General features: G+C 46.5%; 1 protein-coding gene across 1 annotated transcript in view; it reads left to right on the top strand.

Moving 5' to 3' along the window:
• Window positions 1–18530, top strand: part of NCAPG2 (non-SMC condensin II complex subunit G2) — a 1155695-nt gene that overhangs the window by 105719 nt on the left and 1031446 nt on the right. Inside the window, exon 4 of the mRNA XM_069647980.1 lies at window positions 7096–7210. Within this exon, the coding sequence (XP_069504081.1) occupies window positions 7096–7210 (115 nt within the window). The remainder of the gene's footprint in view (window positions 1–7095; window positions 7211–18530) is intronic.

The following is an 18530-nucleotide window of genomic DNA, read 5'->3' as shown; positions in this document are numbered from 1 at the left end:
GCAGTTGTCTCTGCATCGTCCTACACCTGCAAATTGATTACAGCCTGCAGGCCATTCCTGACTCCAGACAATTGTCTGACCCTCGCGAGAACCCTCATCTTATCCAAAATAGACTATTGCAATGCCCTATACCTTGGGACGAGCCAAAGAAATCTGGACAAACTACAGGTCACACAAAACAACGCCATTAGGGCAGCATTCAACATACCTAGACGGAATCATATAGCCACTATCAGACGCAACATCCAGTGGTCACCTATCTTGCACCGCATATCACTCAAATCACTTGTGCTCACACACAAGGCACAGAACAATGCAGCTCCAGCCTACTTAATATCACGTTTCTCGCATCACACAGCCACCAGACCCTTGAGAGCTGCCCAGGTGCACACTTTGGACATCCCCAGCTTCAAATTACGCTCGGCAGGAGGGTCAAGTTTTCCGGTCCTTGCTGCCAAGCTCTGGAACTCTCTCCCCAATGCACTAAGGAACATTCCGCTTTGCCACGTATTCAAAACCAAAGCTAAACTTTGGTTACGGGAACAAGACATCCTGTAAATTTGTAACTGCTCACAGCGCGTACCCTTCTACTGTAACCTTGGGTACTGCTACTTTGTTGTTATTATCTATGTCATTTTCACCCGTTATGTTATACTGTATCATTGTCATTTTCACCGTTCATGTTATACTGTATCACTACCTATGTAACTGTTAACCTCTTCTCCTGGAACCTGTAACTTCTCCTCTGCAACTTGTAACTGCCTACTAAACATGCGCCCGCAAGCCTCCGGGCAAGGTGCGCAATACAAATAAATAAATACAAATACAAATACAAGTTTAGAAAGTGAGAATTTTGTTTAATAGTCCGAGCCCGATTGAGGGAGACCAATTGGGAACATTGTGTCTGATGGTCCGGGCCCAATTGAGGGAGACCAGTGGTGAACATAGTGTAAACGGGGGTCTGAGCCCGGCGGAGGGGGACCCGTGGTGAGCAGTAAAACACCCAAGAACTTGTGAATGTGAAAATCCTTAGAAGAAAAGAACTTTGATATTTGTTTGGTACGTCAGGCCCTCTGCAAAGAGACCTTTATTGGAAATGAGACCTTATCGTAGCAGACCCTGATACTTGTGTTTTGAACTGTGTCCTTGAGGCAGTGAAGCCAGTGCGTTTGCAAAGCTCGAGTGTGCTACCTTGTCCCGTGCTGAAAACGTGGGGAAGGGAAGCCAACTGCTTAACTATCTTGACATATCATTTCTTAACACTTTTTTTTTCTTTTTTTCATACATTGTTGTCCCACACCATATTGACAATATGTTTATTAGTATAGACCCTTTTATTTTGACAGACTCCACTAGGACTGCGTTATTATTTGATGGTCGTAGCTTGCTCCCATCCTTAGATTTAGGGTTCGATAGGCGTTTAACCAACCCATTGAAGTTAAATAAGCACCCTTGAACTGTGATCACTTGTCTGTATTCACTGTTTGATACCATGCTTTCCTTGAACTCCCCCACTCCCTGAGGACCCCCTCCCCAGGTGTTCCTCCCTCACTTGTCCGCCCCCAGGGTCGGGATCCAAAGCGGTGGCCTTTCCCAGGATCCCCAGGGACTAGGTTGTGAAACACCCTCTAGTTTTTCACAGGACACAATAATGCGTCTACCTTACATGCGTAAATGGGAGGAAGATGTTGGGGTTGAAATAGATGATGTTTGGCTGTGCATATCATCTAAATGTGCACCCGACTTGGAGAGTTCCTACAAATTATGCTACAATTGGTACCTAACGCCGGAGAGATTGCATCATAGGTCAGCGGAGTACTCTACTAATTGCTGGCGGTGTTGTAATGGAGTGGGGTCTCTTGCACATGGTATGGAAGTGCAGGAAATCTTAACAATTTTTGGAAGTAGGGAGTAGCAAAAATGAGAGAACGCGTCTGTCCTTGCCAATTAATCCCCTGATGGTGTTGCTGGAGGATGCTGGGGGTGGTGTTTTTTCCTTATCGGGACCCATGGCCACCCCGATAGGGCACTTTCTCTTAGCAGCCAAGATGACCATTGCCCTTAATCGGGAGAACTCCGAAGGCCCGATAGCTGAAATGTGGTCGGTAACAATATGGGACATTCTGGTTGCAGATAAAATCACTGCCCTGCGTGAAGGGAGATATGCCAAGAATGTGAGATATGCCAAGAATGTATCAGTTTGGTGGCCTTTTTTTTGTACAAAGAGAAATACCCGGCCATGGTTGCGAAACCTCCACTTATACGACAGTTCTCACTTGTGTGACGTCTTCATTAAAGGGAGGGGCATTGGTCTGGAGCACTGTGTTCAGAGCAAGGTGAACTGCATGCTGCTGTGCAGCAACTTGAAATGGGAGGCTTGCAGGGGTAGTGGGATGTAATATGGAATGTCATGCTCTGTAATCTGCGCTAATGTGTGTAGAATGCACAGTTTATTTGTACATGCCTTGTCCCACAGTCTGTTAAAATAACGTTTTTGGGGAAAAAAAGAATGAGACTCAAAGGTAGCATTCCAGTTAGGGTTGGGATAAATGATCTCACACACAATGGACCATCAGCCCAAGGTCCAGGATATGAGTACAGAGCGAGTTAGTGTTTGAACCTATCAAACAAAAGTAACAGGATGTTGCATGAAAGAATATGAATGGTAGCATGAGTAAAATTACAAGTGCTCTTTTAAAGAGTACATCCTTTGCACCCCAAAATGAAGCCACACCTTGTGGTTGAACCCATCACTAATATCTGTTTCACATTATGCATCCAGGTGTTAGGTGTGCAGAAGTGGCAACTGGCTGTAGCTTGCGGCTCAGTAAAAATAGATGAGTAGGGCATCCCTGAATATAAATGAGCTGTATTTCACTCCCTCCACAGTGTCTATAATAGAAGGGCAATGATTTACATATCTACTTTGAGGCTCGACATTGGAAAACTAACCTACCTGACCCGAGGAGGCATCAGGGGGCGTAATAACCCCAACAGTTGGGATCAACACGGCACCAGATTTATTTTTCACTGCAATCCTTCCCACATCCTCACGTCTGATCGAATCTGCGTGAAAGGTGCAAAAAATAACCCCATATGGCCAATCCCTGTGTAGACATTGCATTTACCACTTCCTAAGGTTTCTTATATTCTCTTTATGCCACAGTATTTTCAAAATAAGCTAAGTAAGCCTCTGCTTTGGGTCCTTGCTACCCACAATGGAGCAAGGGGTTCCAAACCTAACATGCTGTTAGTGCTCTTAGGTTCAAACTTATATGCAAATATACATGAATACATTTGATGAATTAAAAGAAAGTCTGGTAGCCCCTCTACCGAGAACGGATGCAGACAAATAACCTGCTGTATGGAAAGGTGCCAACTCTGGAGGGTCTACAATCACGTTTTGGCTCACTGTACCATTCACAGAGGAGAAATATGTATTTGCATATCATTCTGGTCGTACCCACGTAGGCAGTCCAGTACCAAAAGGCTAGGCAAGTCTCCTCTGAACAAGCGCACCAACAGCAACCCCAGACACGTGTTTCGGTCTAGTATGGCCTCATCGTTGTAGTTCTGCCTCAGGAACATCACCTTTTGTTAGAATTTCACACTCATCCTCTTCCTTCAGTTTACAGAAAGGGGTGGGAATTGGTTCCTTTCATGCACATCCGAAGACAAAGGATAGCGAGTTTCGGGATCCTCCATGCTTCCTGTCCGCGCACACACACTGGAGCCTCAGCGGGCTACACAAAGACTTCCAGCCGAAGGCAAAACTCAAATCCGGGCTTACCCCTCACAGGATGGGAGAAGGCTCAAGAAAGAACCACACATGCAATGGCGAAAAAAGGAAGAAGCCACCATGTTGGAACAAAGGTAACCCTTCTGTGCATAGCTGCAGTTAACAAGATAACCTGTGAGTAGAAATAGCACAAGGTAGAACATGTCCACTGTCACCAGCCATAACTATAGGGTTGTTACTTTAACAGATGTTACAGGAAATGAGAAAGGGGATACCAGGTATCCCCTCCCCACTCCACATAGGGTGGTCTGTGCTGATCTCTCCAAAGGAAAAGCTAAGAAAGATACAAGGTATCCTTGAGAACAGTATTTCTTGAAGAAAATGTAATAATATAAAAAAGAAATCCCAAAGGGCTCCCAGCTCACTGCACAGAGGGAGCTGTGTATTGCAAAAGTGAAACACAGACGCTTTTAAAAAGGTATGGAGGAAAGCATTGTAGAGGTGGAGCAAGTACCCCCACTCAAAGCTCCTCCCCCATGCGGCCTATATGTAGGGAGCCAGAGTGTGAGACACGTGCAGTACCAGTGAAAATACCTATACCAAAGAAAATCTTTGAAGTACGATAGGAAGCCATACATGCATTCGCAACAGTATGATGGCCATTTGAATGAAATCCCGGAGGAAGTGTGAAAATTGAGCAAAAGAGCAGATTGGTGATGTCATGAAGAGCGGAGCTGACGCACTCAGAAGAGATGCAGAGACGAAGGAACATAAACACTCTATAGGCTCTAAAGAGGAGGCGTTAAAGATGAGCAACATTTTGGGCTCGAGATGAAGCTGTTCATGCTACAGAAATAATGAAGAAAACGTCAAGTTGTTTTATAATTGTGCTGATGCAGTAAAGCAAGTAGACCAAGTATTCTTAAAGGCTGGCTATGTAGTGAATAGATTGCAGCGATGCGCCAAGGTATATGCATAGGAAATGTATGGACTATGGATGATTCCACAACACACTTTAGCAGAGCTCAATCCCGTAAACAGAAAGGATTTTTCAGTGTGTCGCAGTTGGAAATCGAAAACTTAACCATGGAGGTGAATCAAAGAAAGGCATAGTTGGCCCAAGACCAGGAGGTCAAGGCCACCGTGGGCCTGAATGTGCAGGCAGTGGTTATTGAACGTGTGAAAAGAACAAAACTCCTGTCTTAGGTGACAAGCGAGAACAGTGAAGACGTCAGAGGTTCATCATTTAATAGTATTTTAAATGCAGAAAGGCTCTAAAACATGGTGTGCAGTCACGTGGTTGAATGAAAATAGACACTGGGACGAGCTGTATCGAAACCAAGAAGACAGAGTATGCCTATATTCTCTCTTATTCTCAAGCACAGAGAACATTTCCAAGGCCAAGTTCAAATCCTTAGTTGACTAGCAGGCTGCAAGGGTGATGATAGATGACAGGCTAATTGGTAGGAAGCTATGGTTATGACCAGCCCACCAGCACGCGGATGCCAGCCTGCGTGCTGCTTGCCTGTGTGGAATATTACAGAGGGGTACAAGGGTGCCATCCAATTATCGAGGGCCACGTAGTAGAGAGCGCTATAGTTTTTCTAACCAATGGGACGTTGTGTATTTGACGTTCGTAGAAACTTTCACTAGAGGAGGGCTTTGTTTCCCCACCTGATGTTAGAGACCCAATCACCTTCCCAACAAGTATGGAACATATACCTAGATGGTCCCTTTAAACCTATCACCTTCCCAAGTAGGTTTTTGTAGTTTGCAACGTAGGATGACGTCAATGATGACGGGTTTTTAGTATAAAGGCTGTTTTTTTTATAATATACAATTGAGTGTGAAGATCGAGTGAGTTCGTTGATTTTCGCTGTAACTCCCTGTTTTAGGTAATTGATATTAAAACAGACGCTCTTTGCCAACTCCCCGAGTCAGTTTGATTATTGATGTTTGAGTATATTCTGCATCTCCATCCGTCTCTAAGTATTGCTACCTCGTCTTAAAGGGCAGGGTTGGACACCCCAGTTCAGCATGACTCCATAAAGTAACACAATGAACATGGTTTCCATGGTCGGAGCAAAAAGCATGAATGAGTCGGATAAAAGACTCCCCTCATTTAGGAGATGAGGAGAAAGGTCCAGAAGACCAGCAAAACAGTTGGGAGTCTCACAAGGAGAGGGGATTAAGCATACAACTGATACATCTCCCTAACTGGGAGGATAGCGAATGTGGCAGGCTTATTTTTCTGAATGGAGCTGTAGGGTAATATTGACGCTACAATTTGTCGCACCTCTCAAATAGCCAAAATTGTTCATGGCACATCCCTCGTGTCAACGGTTCATAGACATAATTTCGAATACAAAATATTCGAAAGTCAAAAAGTCGAAAAAAAAATGTCGAATTTTTTTTAATGACGTTTTTTTTTCGAAATGGGGGGTTCCCCCCAGCCCCCCCTTTTTTTTTAATTTTTACCTATTTTTTTCACAGAAACTAGAGCCCAAAAAAAAAAATATCGAAAAAAAAACAATTCGACATTTTCTTTTTCGACATTTTTGATTCGACTTTTTTGACTTTCGAAATTATGTTTTCGAAATTATGACTGGACACCGTTGACACGAGGTATGAAACAGTTTTTTCCCGTCGACTTGCTATGCCAAGGATTGACCCTTGATTTGTAGTTCTAGTGATTGAGTTATTGAAGTTGGAGAGCTATGCAATTTTTAAGGGGCTCATAAGGAAAGGTGAAAAGGGAGGTTAATTGAATTATTGTCCGCTAGACCAAGGCCTAGTGAGCTTTTTTAAAAATGTTTACATTTATTCTATGAAACAGGATAGCACCTGAATTATATTTTGAATATCTGGTAAATATTCAGAATTTAAATTGCAAAAATGTTGGTTCTTGATATGTTCTGATGCAGAATTTACATCCAACGTAGGAATGGTTGGTTGGTTATGCTTCCAGAGAACTCATTCAAAATAACAGTGCAGAAAGCATGTGACCACCTCTTCACACAGGGTTGCTAAGAGATTGGACGCAACATTGAGCTGTCAAAGAAGGAGATGGACCTTATTAGATGCCTGAACAAACTGGAAAGTTTATTTTTTAAAATTGCTTTAGTTGCCAGGTTCAGAAGAACAATGTAATGGGCCTGCAACTCTGCTACAATGGTTTTTGGAACGCTGCAATTGTCATCTGCTCCCGATATTAAAATGTTTTAATGGGGTGGCATTTTTGAAAAGCAGTCATTTGCACAAATGGACATTCAACAAACAATTGACTGGCACAATTGCTTTCAGAGCATGAATCCTGTGCAGTTTCTTTAATTTCAATAATTGTTCCCAACCCTTAGAAGCAAACCATGGCTGTTTTTCACGGAGCGGCGACAGTGGTTACTTTATCCGTTGCTGTCGTTGATGAAGATGTGAGCTACGCAGCCCTGATGGAATGTGCGCTAATACTGCATGGTAAGTTCTTTTTTGGTAAGCAATGCATCATATCTGGTTGTGTCTGCACCAGCACCACCTACATTGGGTATGACAGTGTCAGTGATAGACATTGTGAAATTGGTCATTGGAGAGCAACTGTTTTATTTTCCTGCTTGCTTTACTGCCCAATTGATATCTATTTGCTGGCCATGGTATTCTGAAAGATTGCAAGATACCTAATCTACAGTTTACTACTGATTTGGAAACCGAGATTGCAAAGTAGATGACTCCATATTGTATTAACTGTTTGCTTAATAAAAAACGAACTTTCTCCCTCAGTCTTTTTTAACATGCTACAAGCTCTCGTCTCCACTGCATCCCATATCCGTCCCGGGTTCGAAATTAGCAGGAGCTGTTTAGCTCCTGGTTATAGACAAGGAGAGCATGGTTACCTTGAAACTAACAGCTACAAGGAGCTACTTCTGACTCCCCAGTCAAGTGGTGCCATGCAAACATAGCTATTGAGTTGATATTTTATTTCTATTGCGCTCGTAGACCAGTGTTTCAGAGCGCGACCATGCAAGGGAGGGGAACAGGGGAGAACAAAACAATGATCTTACTAGGCCCAGTGACATTGAGAATGTGCAAGTGCATAGGAGAGGGAGAGGGGAAAAGTGCATAGAAGGGGGTAGAAATGGAAAGTGCAGAGCAAAGGAGGAACAGATAAGTAATAGAGTCAACAAACAGTGGTAGTGCAGCCAGCAAGTGGCAAGTGCTGTGTTTAAGGCAGCGGACAGAGTAGGTCTGATAAGTGCAGGAAGAAAAAAGGGGCGGGGGACTGTATGGTTACAGATGCAGACCCCAGTGCAATGGGTGCGTCCAGAGGCAGAGCGGGGGGTTGGGGGGGGGTTGGCAGGGTAAGCAGGTACCTGGGCATGGAGGACAGGAGGTGGCCATGTGCACAGTGCCGAGAGAGAGAGCAGATCAGCAGGGGAGAGGGGGCGCGAAGGCAAAAGCAAAGAGGAAGGTCTTGAGGTGCTTCCGGAACTGAAGATGGTTCTCCTCATGTTTTAGAGTGGCAGGGAGGTTGTTCCAGAGGGAGGCACCAGCCGAAGACGGAGATCTACCCCTAGCTTGTTTCTTTAAAAAACGACTGACCCTGAGGGAGTTGGAGGTAGAGGAGAGAAGAGCTCGAGAGGGGAGGTATTTGCAGAGGGATAGCTGAAGGTATTTTGGAATCAGGCCCCAGAAAGCCTTGTGGACAATGGAGAAGGTTTTGAATTGAATCCTTGCATCCACTGGGAGCCAATGGAGAGATTTCAGAGTTGGAGAGATACAATCCCAGGGCTTGAGGATCTGGACAAGTCTTTCAGTCCTGTTCTGGATTAGTTGCAGAGGGCGGAGAGTAGGGGCAGGTAGATTTAGAAAGAGGCTGTTAAAAATAATCCAACCTAGAGAGAACCAGAGCTTGGGAGACGGTGAGCTTCTGGGGGAAGGAGAGGAAAGACAAAGTACCTCTGAGGAGGTGCAGTAAGAAGTTTGACTTTTTAAAGACATCATAGATGTGGGCATAGAAGGAAAGTGTAGAGTCAAAGATGACCCTGAGGTTATTAGCCTTGCAGATGAGGGTAGGAGGAGGGCCAAGAGACGGCCGGCCAGAGAGTGAGGGCAAAGGTTGGTGAAGGTGTGCCGATGAGGAGGATTTCCGCCTTGCTGGAATTCAGACAAAGATCGTTGGTGACACACCAATCTCGATTGGCAGTTAGGCAATCCGAGATAAAAGAGGGAGAGGAGGTGGGCGAGGGCAGCCTGCAAATTAGGAGTGTAGTCAGCGTAGCACTGGAAATTTGAGCAGAAAATGGCAGTGGGTGAGAGTTTCCAGGTATTGGTTGAAAAGCCAGGGCGAGAGGTTAGACACCTGGGGAACACCACAGGTAGCGAGGGAGATAGATGATAGGAAGGACTCCAGATCAGAGAGAAAAAAGGTCAGCAAGGCCAGAGCGTGATCAGAGATACCCAGGTTATCACGGAGACAGTTGAGCAGGATGGTATGGTTGACTGTCGAAGGCAGAAAAGAGATAGAGTAGGATGAGGACACAGGGAATGTTAGAGTAAAGGTTGGAGAGCAGATCTTCACGGATGTTCAGGAGAGCAGTTTCCGTGCTTCTGGACGCTCTGAAGCCAGACTGGTGGTCATGGAGAGAGCCAACAGAATCAGAATTAAGGTTAAGCTGAGAGATGGCTGGCTTTTCCAGGAGTTTGCCCAGAAAGGGAGTAATGGAAATTGGGCGATAGTTAGCCGGACAAGAAGGATCAGCTGTGGGTTTCTTGAGAAGTGTGCGCACAAGGGAGTGCTTCAGAGGGGAGGGGAAGGATCCTGCGGCGAAGGAGTGGTTGCAAAAATCGGCAAGGGCTGGAGCGAGGGTATCAATGTGGTCCTTGATTGTTTTAGAGGAACAGGTATGAACCTGTTTGGACGTGGCTTTCATAGATCGGACTTGTCTAGCGACTTCATCGGGGGAGAAAAGAGAAAAGGACGAGAAGGAAGGAAGGAGGGTGGGTGGTGACTGAAGGAGGGTCAGCAAGCACAGACGGAGAGACTAGAGGGGAGAGGAAGGAGAGGAGAGGGTGGACAGGATGTCCTGGGTTTTTGAGATGAAGTGAGAGTCACGGGCATTGCAAAGAGTCTGTGAGGGAACAGGAGGGGTAGAGGCTGCAGTAGGGTTGGCCAGCTCCTTGCAGATTGTTTGGCCGAGTTGTTAGATGCTGCAGAGACACAGGCTTGAATGTGGACTCTCTTCTTGGTGAGGACAGAGAGTCGGTATTGTCTTTGGAGCAGGTGACAGGCCAGTTTGTCAGGATGAACAAGAAGGCCTCCATTTCATTTCAGCCTCCCTACACTTACTTTTAAGTGCAGCTAGGTCGGAGTCATACCAGGAATTGTACTTTGCTTTGGACTTCAAACGGATCCTCATGACGGGGGCAAGGGCAAGAGCATCAAGAGAATAGTTATGTAATATTAACTGTGTAGGTTTGGGTATGTGTATACAAGAGAATAAAGGACACGCTTGAACATTTAAAGCATATTGGATAATAAATAAATGGCCAAAAAGTTAGTTTGCATTTTACGCAAAGTTAAATTTGCTAAGCTCTATGTACTAGCTCTGGGTTCCCCCAGCGCAGCTTCTGCCTAACGGGTGATGCCTAATACCCAGGAGTTGCATTTTGCTCCTGGTCAAGAAATCCCAATTTCTGATGTTTGTTAATCTGCTTAGAATCACATGCTGTGCATAGGTCCGACATCCAGTGGTCACTGCGGAGTATTGCATTTTGTTTTTCATAGTCGAAAAGGGGACGTCGACAAGGCGTGTCTGTAACACTAACCCTATAGTGACGTGTGTTGTACCCACAATCCCTCATGCGTCGAGGTCCCTCAGATTGTTTTTTTCCACCCAGCTACTGGTCGCCTTTACGCAAAGCTCCTCGAGAGACATTGCAGATTTCATCGCCTCGACCTTTAGTCGTTTTCCTATATTAATATAGAACATATCGATCCCCCCCCTCGACGCTGTTGTGAAGCTGTCTCCGCCGAGCAAGATCTTCGACGGAGGGGACGAGCGGAGGAGATCCTTCGGCGTTCCCGAACACGTGGCCTGGCCTCGCAGGCCAAATACAGTAGGGAGAGTGGGGGTCGTGGGACATCTCTAGTTCTTTTCTGAGAATGCCTTTCCTTTTCCCCTTCCTTTCCCTTGGGGTGGTTATCACGTTTTATTGCCTCGGCTATGGAGAGGACACCCTTTAGGTTTTGCCCGCTTTGCAAGGGCAAGTTTACTTGGAAGGACAAGCATTCAGGGTGTAACCGCTGCTTGCCCCTCGATCACAAAGAGGAAGGTTGCACGGCTTGTCGGCTTCTTAAGCCGAAGACTCTAAAAGACCGTAGGGTCAAGAGGTGGGCGGCCTACGCTATGTCGAAGGCCGATGCTCCACCCACCGTCGCTACCTCCGACAGTGACGAGGAACGTGATACCAAGACCTCCGCTATGGAAGTCGAAAACCCCCCTAGAGAGCGCACACGCGCTTCGTCGTCTGTCCCCGGCCCCGACGGGCTCGGCTCACGCCCTGCTTATGGGGATGAACACCCCGGCGACATTGACGCACACAAGACCACACATAAGCACACGACCCATGGCTCTTCTTTGCCGAAGGCGAAGAGAGCATCAGCTCCCAAGGAGACGCAGGTTTCACCGGCGGCCTCCTCGGACCGTTTGGGTTCGAAGCCCCTCTCGCAACCGCAGCCGCGACAAGCGACTGGGCTTTCGGCAAATAAGGGCGCCGCCCCCAAATCATCGGCCGGAGCGCATCAGCAGAAAGCGCATGCTGCCGTAGAGCGATCGACACCCATAACGTCGAAACCACAACCCTCCGCTGACAAACGAGTCGCTGAGAGCTTGGCGAGGATCGTGGTAGCCGACGCCCACAAGCGTACGCCGAAAGACTCGTCGAGCGCTACGCAAAGGTCGAAAGACACGCCGAAAACACAGGGACGATCTCCTTCAGTCGAAGGGATTCCCAGCACACCTGAAGGCTTTTCGGAAGGCGACGGGACACTTTCCTCAACGTTGTGGGAGAGGTCGAGCCGTTTTCAGCTACAAGACACCAATTTTCCCCCGCTAGACCGCTCAGGGGGTACCCCATGAAACCATGGAAAGGCTCCATCTCTGCATGGAGAGAATGGAGAGGTTTATGAATACCCAAAACCCTCCCACTCCAAAGAGAATAAGAGAAGGGCCTCAGGAGGACCCCAGGGGCAAAATTCCAAGACTAGTCAATCCCCACCAGGACACAGCCTCAGACTTCCATAGTGTGTATGACCTCACTGGGGAAGAACATTATTTTGAGGAAGAGGATGATTTTATGGACGAGGAAGAGGGACGGAACCAGGAGGAAGGTCTGGAAGACAGCCCAGACTTGGTAGGAGAAGGCTTCGGAGAAAATCCAGAAGAAGGACCTTCTCACCCCTGGCAATCCCCATCAATATATTCCGACACTGATGTCCTGAACCTAAATCCTCCTGACAATTCACCTGTTAGAAACACGTCTCCCATTGACGATCAACCCACATTTAATGCCCTGTTGCGCAGAGCAGCAGCACACTTCGAACTGGACACTGGGGAGCTCTCCCCTGAATTAGACTTTGTAGAAAGGGTAATTAAGAAGAAACCCCCGGTCAGTCAGACAATTCCCCTCCTCGCTTCGGTGAAGAGAAGAATCATCCCTTCGCTGTCCACACCCGCACTAATCAGAGGGGTCAATCCTAGAATTGAAAAACTTTTCACTCCTTCACCCTCAGACCCGCTGTACATCAGGGGACATTCCATTCCGGATTCCCTGGTAGTAACCAACACAAGAAAGAGGGCAGGGGTACCACTTTCCACCAGTGAGGCACCACCTGACAAGGAGGGCAAGCAGTTATATGCCCTTGCAAAAAGAGTTACATCCTCGGCCGCCTTTTCGGCAAGAATTGCCAACAACAATTCTTTGCTCGCTAGCTATGCGGACGCGCAGTGGGCCAAACTGCGCAAAGACGCCGAAGAAGCGCCGGAACCATTACGTACACGCCTGCTTTCAACTATTGGCGAAGGAACCCAGGTCAACCAGAGTATTGTAAAGAGCTCTCTGGATGCGGCAGAAACTGCGGGACGTTCCCTAGTTCAGGGAATAGTCCTAAAACGCCACGTATGGCTGCGCAACTCAGGGTTCAAACCGGAGACACAGGCGTCTTTAATAAATAAACCTGTTGAAGACTAGCCTCTTCGGGAAAGCGGTGGATGAGGCTCTGGAGATGGCTAAAAAAGAGTTCGATACTATCAAAACTCTTGACCAAATCTCTAAGCCCTCTACCAGGCGCGGCTATGGCAACAAATGCTTTTTTCGTGGCCAACGCCAACAACAAAACCAGCAGCAACAGTACCCTGCCACCAGTTTCCAGACCAATAGTGGCCAGTACAGCCAAAGAGGACAGCGCCGGGGCAAAGGAAGAGGGCGAGGGTCCACCCCCAGAGGTTCCCAAGCCCCTAACACCACCAAGTGACGCGAAGATTCGCGTCCCCTCCCATGCAACACCGGTCGGGGGCCGGATAACATCCTTTCTTCTAGCATGGGAGGGTATAACGTCAGACCGCTGGGTACTTTCCACCGTAGCCCACGGATACTGCATCAAATTCAACAGTTCCCCAACATACAAACCCCCGAGGGGACGACGCATGTCACCGGAACATCTTGCCATCCTTCTACAAGAAGTACAACAACTGCTGGAAAAAGGAGCCATAGAGGTCGTGCCTCTATCTCAGGTAACGGAAGGTATTTATTCAGTGTACTTCCTTGTACCCAAAAAGGATCTAACCATGCGCCCTGTATTAGATCTGCGCCCAGCGAACAAGTTCATCAAACCCCAAAAGTTTCGTATGGTGACCTTACAGGAAGTGATCCCACTGCTATCACAGGGAGATTACATGACAACATTGGACATGAAAGATGCATACTTTCATATTTTAATGTTGCCAGCGCACAGAAAATACCTCCGGTTCATGATAGAGGGCAAACACTACCAGTTCAGAGTGCTACCCTTCGGCATAGCATCAGCACCAAGGGTATTCACGAAGGTACTGGCAGTGGCAGCGGCCCACCTGCGCAGGTTGTCCATCCCAGTTTACCCTTACCTCGACGACTGGCTCATAACAGGGGATTCTTACGAAACCTGCTTCTCCAATACCCAAAAGACTGTAGACCTTTTGTTCCAGTTGGGCTTCTCCATCAACGAAAAGAAGTCCAGCCTAGACCCCAGCCAAATCAAACAATTCCTAGGGGCTCTAATTCAAACAAAGGACGGCCTCGTCTTCCCCTCCAAAGAGGGGGTCCAAAACATGTTGTTTCAGATCCCTCAATATGTAACCGGTCGAGACGTGACGGTACGCAAAGCAATGCGCTTGCTAGGCATGATGGCGTTGTGTATTTATTTGGTACCTCACGCGCGCCTGCGCATGCGCCCAATGCAAGAGTGGCTCAACAGCCAGTGGTGTCTGGTCAGCGGACTATGGGACGACCTAGTGGTGGTCTCGCAGGCTTTAGTTCTCTCGCTACGGTGGTGGACAAAGGAAAACCTAGAAAAAGGGAAACCCTTTGCCACACCCGCGGCGGAAGCCACTCTAACCACAGACGCATCCCTCACAGGATGGGGGGCTCACCTATCCCATCAGACTGTTCACGGAGAGTGGACTCCGAACGTAGCATCCAAACACATCAATCTTCTGGAGCTACTAGCGGTGTTCAAGGCGCTAAAAGCCTTCAAGGAACACCTACAAGGCAGGACAGTGATGGTCCTTACAGACCGCACCACAGCCATGTATTACATCAACAAGCAGGGGGGGGAACCCACTCTCCAGGACTGTCCAAACTGGCCCAAAACATATGGAAGTGGGCTCTCAAACAGAATATGTTCCATCTGTCACAACATGTACCAGGGGAACTCAATCTGCTGGCAGACAAACTCAGCAGAGATTTCCCCCTGCCCGAAGAGTACGAATGGCGACTGCACGAAGACATCGTCTTCGACGTCTTCACGCAATGGGGGTTCCCAGAAATAGACCTGTTCGCAACCCTGGAGAACTCACAATGCCAAAGTTACGCCTCCAGGTACCCCCAGAACCAATCCAAGGGGAACGGTCTGTCGATTCAATGGTCAGGGAGATTTGTTTACGCTTTTCCCCCGACTCCCCTTCTCAACAAGTTAGTGCACAAGATGCACCAGGAACAAGTAACCATGATACTGGTGGCCCCAATGTGGGCCCGACAGCCATGGTTCGCTCACTTGATGGAGATGTCTCTATCTCCCCCAGTGAAACTCCCCTGCCCGTACAACAGGCTGTCACAAGACAGGGGCAGGACTCTGCATCCATGCCCCCAGAACATGAACTTAGCAGCCTGGCTCCTGAGATCATAGAATTTGGACATCTACAGCTCCCACAGAGATGCATGGACATCCTCAGGGAAGCCAGAAAACCTAACACTCGCCACTGCTATTCTAGCAAATGGAAGAGATTTGTCATTTGGTGCAGAGGAAAGAGCATCAACCCAATTGACTGCTCTCCCACACATATTATTCTATACCTGACCCATTTATTGGATTCAGGTCTAGTGTTCAATTCCATTAAAGTCCACCTAGCGGCACTTTCTGCATACACCACTTCCCAACTCAAAGTGTCGTGGTGGAAGATCCCTGTTATAAAGGCCTTCATGGAGGGAGTAAAGAGAATACACCCCCCGATAACTGACCCAGCTCCCGGATGGGACCTTAACGTGGTACTTACCAAACTCATGGGCTCACCATTTGAACCCATGCACAAAGCATCTCTTAAAGACCTCACTCTTAAGACTGCTTTTCTAATAGCTATCACCTCCATCAGGAGAGTAAGTGAACTACAGGCTCTTTCTGTTCTAGACCCCTTTGTTACAGTTCACAAAGATAAAGTGGTTCTACGCACTCACCCAAGGTTTGCTCCGAAATTCATCTCAAAATTCCACGTAAACCAGTCTATAGAACTACCAGCGTTCTTTCAAAATCCTTCCAACTTGGGAGAAAGGACTCTGCACACACTAGATGTCCGCAGAGCGGTCCTGTTCTACATGGAAAGAACCAGACCACTGAGGAAGACTAATCAGTTCTTCGTCTCGGTGGCAGCAGGAAGAGAAGGGGATGCAGTTTCAAAGTCCACTATTTCTAGATGGATTGTTCAATGCATCACTCTCTGCTATACTCTTGCTAAGAGAGAACTGCCCTTTAGGCCAAGAGCACATTCTACTCGAGGCACGGGGGCGTCCATAGCATTCATTGCAAATGTTCCCCTTGAGTCCATCTGCAAAGCGGCTACCTGGAGTTCTGTGCACACCTTTACAAAACACTACTGTCTAGATGCACACTCTAGATCTGACTCCCAGGTGGGACAGGCAGTATTAAGACATCTTTTCTCTACTGTTCCTTCTCATTACCCACCGCCAACTCCGGGTACTGCTCGCTAGTCTATGCACAGCATGTGATTCTAAGCAGATTAACAAACATCAGAAGACAATGCATTACTTACCGTAAAAGCATTTCTGATGGTTGTATCTGCTTAGATTCACATGCGCCCGCCCTTCCTCCCCGCTTGGATGGAAGGAACATAGACATCCTTTTCTATATTTCTCTCTTTTCTGTACTCACTCCCGTCTAGAAGGCTCCCTCAGGGCAGAAAAATACAAACAGAGGGACCTCGACGCGTGAGGGATTGTGGGTACAACACACGTCACTATAGGGATAGTGTTACAGACACGCCTTGTCGACGTCCCCTTTTCGACTACGAAAAACAAAATGCAATACTCCGCAGTGACCACTGGATGTCGGACCTATGCACAGCATGTGAATCTAAGCAGATACAACCATCAGAAATGCTTTTACGGTAAGTAATGCATTGTCTTCTACACCTGTCCGTCCCACCCTCTTCGAACATTCAAGTATCCAGGAATTTCTCTGCAGATTAATGCAAGCAAAAGAAGTGTGTCGATGTCTTTTGACTGTAGAAAAACTCTCCATGGCTTGGGCACGCCAAGCAAAGGGGAGTTGAAAGCCACTTTATAAAGGTTTCATATCATTCCTCAGAAGGCTATTGGAACAACCTTCCACTTTTCGCAGTTTTCCACTTAACTCCTTTCATTAAGAAGATTACTACGATTTAGGCCTACCCATTTCTCTGAGACAATTGCTATTCTTCTGCTTGATATACTGCTGGCAATACAGACATACAGAAAATGTCAAACTATCTGTTATATCCTCGTGATCAGTGTCGTCTCTTGAATAAGAGGCATAGTTTTTAGGTATGCATCAGTTCTCCAGCATGGAATCTTTCATAGATTCACATGCTTGTTTGAATATTCCCCGTCGTCAGAGTGGGAATACTCAGTAACATTAAAGCAGTTTCATTTGAAATGAAGAAAAAAACTGCAGTCACTTTAGTGTTCTGTGTGGTGTTTTGGGTCATTAATCCCTCAGCGAGTAGGCAGTGCCTCCTATAGCTCCACCCCTGGAGGCCATCTTCAGATTCTTTACCGCACAGTCAGTGCTGGGAGTCCTCTCCAAAGGTCTTACTTTACGTTTTCTCCAAGAGAATTTTAACCTATGTCAACTTTACATCTTCTGAAAGCTACAGATAAGTACTTTACTATTGTGGGGGTTGAGGCTTCTACACTCTTGGTACTCCCCTGGTGTGTGGCACAAGTTTACTCTGTTCCTTTAGGCGAGAGTCCATTGAAGTGTGCCCTTCTCTCTCCATCATGACTGATCTTAGAGAGCCTTTCCAAACGTGCTCTACTTGCAGTTTTTTAACAAATATTTTTAGAATATAGGCGAATGAGAAGTCTTCTGCCTTTCTCTGCCCACAACTTTGATTTTGGCTCTTTAATCCATCTTTGTTCAAAGATTTTAACACAGTAAAGGGGTTTGTACATCGAATGTGCATGGTGCGTCTGAAACCCCTGCTTAAAGTGACATTTGTCTAATTTACTTTTTAATTTTATCCATAAAGAAAAAAGGCTTGTCCACGGGAGAGCATGGTCTACAATGCGTTGAAATGAGTGCCATTTCGTTTGATAATAGCAACATCTCTTATCCGAGAATGGTTTATCTGTGAGGGAGCCTAGCCTATGTGGGATCCTCTTCTACAAGAGATCCTCATCAATGACTGGCTTGTCTACAAGAGAGATTGAATGAAGAAATAACTGTGACTCTGCGCCAATTAATTTTCGAAAGTTGTACGTTTTATTCGATCAAAGGTTAAATCAAAAAACGCCCTGTTTGCCATTTAAATGATTGTAATTGTCTCATCACTGAAGTGGAATCTTGTAAATAGGATGGTAGTAAATTGGCCCTTGGTTTAAGTATTACATCCAAATATTCTGATAGGTTCTTTGTCACCCACCCGATTCCACTGAGAATCGGGCGTCCTTCCGGTATAACATCAAAGCATTTATGTATTTTAGGTAAGAAATACATTGTGGGTGTTACTGGATCATTGATGAGTAGGAACGCTTTTTCATCAGAAATCAATCCACTTCTATGCCACCTAATTACGTATTCTCTGATTTGTATAAGAATATCTTGTTTTGCAGTTGAGCTCAAACTGGCATAACATCCCGGGATACTCAAATCCGTAATAAGGTGGCATAGAAGTGGATTGGATGTAATACTTAAACCAAGGGCCAATTTACTACCATCCTATTTACAAGATTCCACTTCAGTGATAAGACAATTACAATCATTTAAATGGCAAAC

The sequence above is a fragment of the Ambystoma mexicanum genome, chromosome 2q (assembly GCF_040938575.1).
Source record: "Ambystoma mexicanum isolate Mex_15411 chromosome 2q, UKY_AmexF1_1, whole genome shotgun sequence".
Taxonomy (NCBI): domain Eukaryota; kingdom Metazoa; phylum Chordata; class Amphibia; order Caudata; family Ambystomatidae; genus Ambystoma; species Ambystoma mexicanum.
Note: the sequence above shows the minus strand (reverse complement) of the source record. Positions and strands in the feature narration are given on the sequence as shown.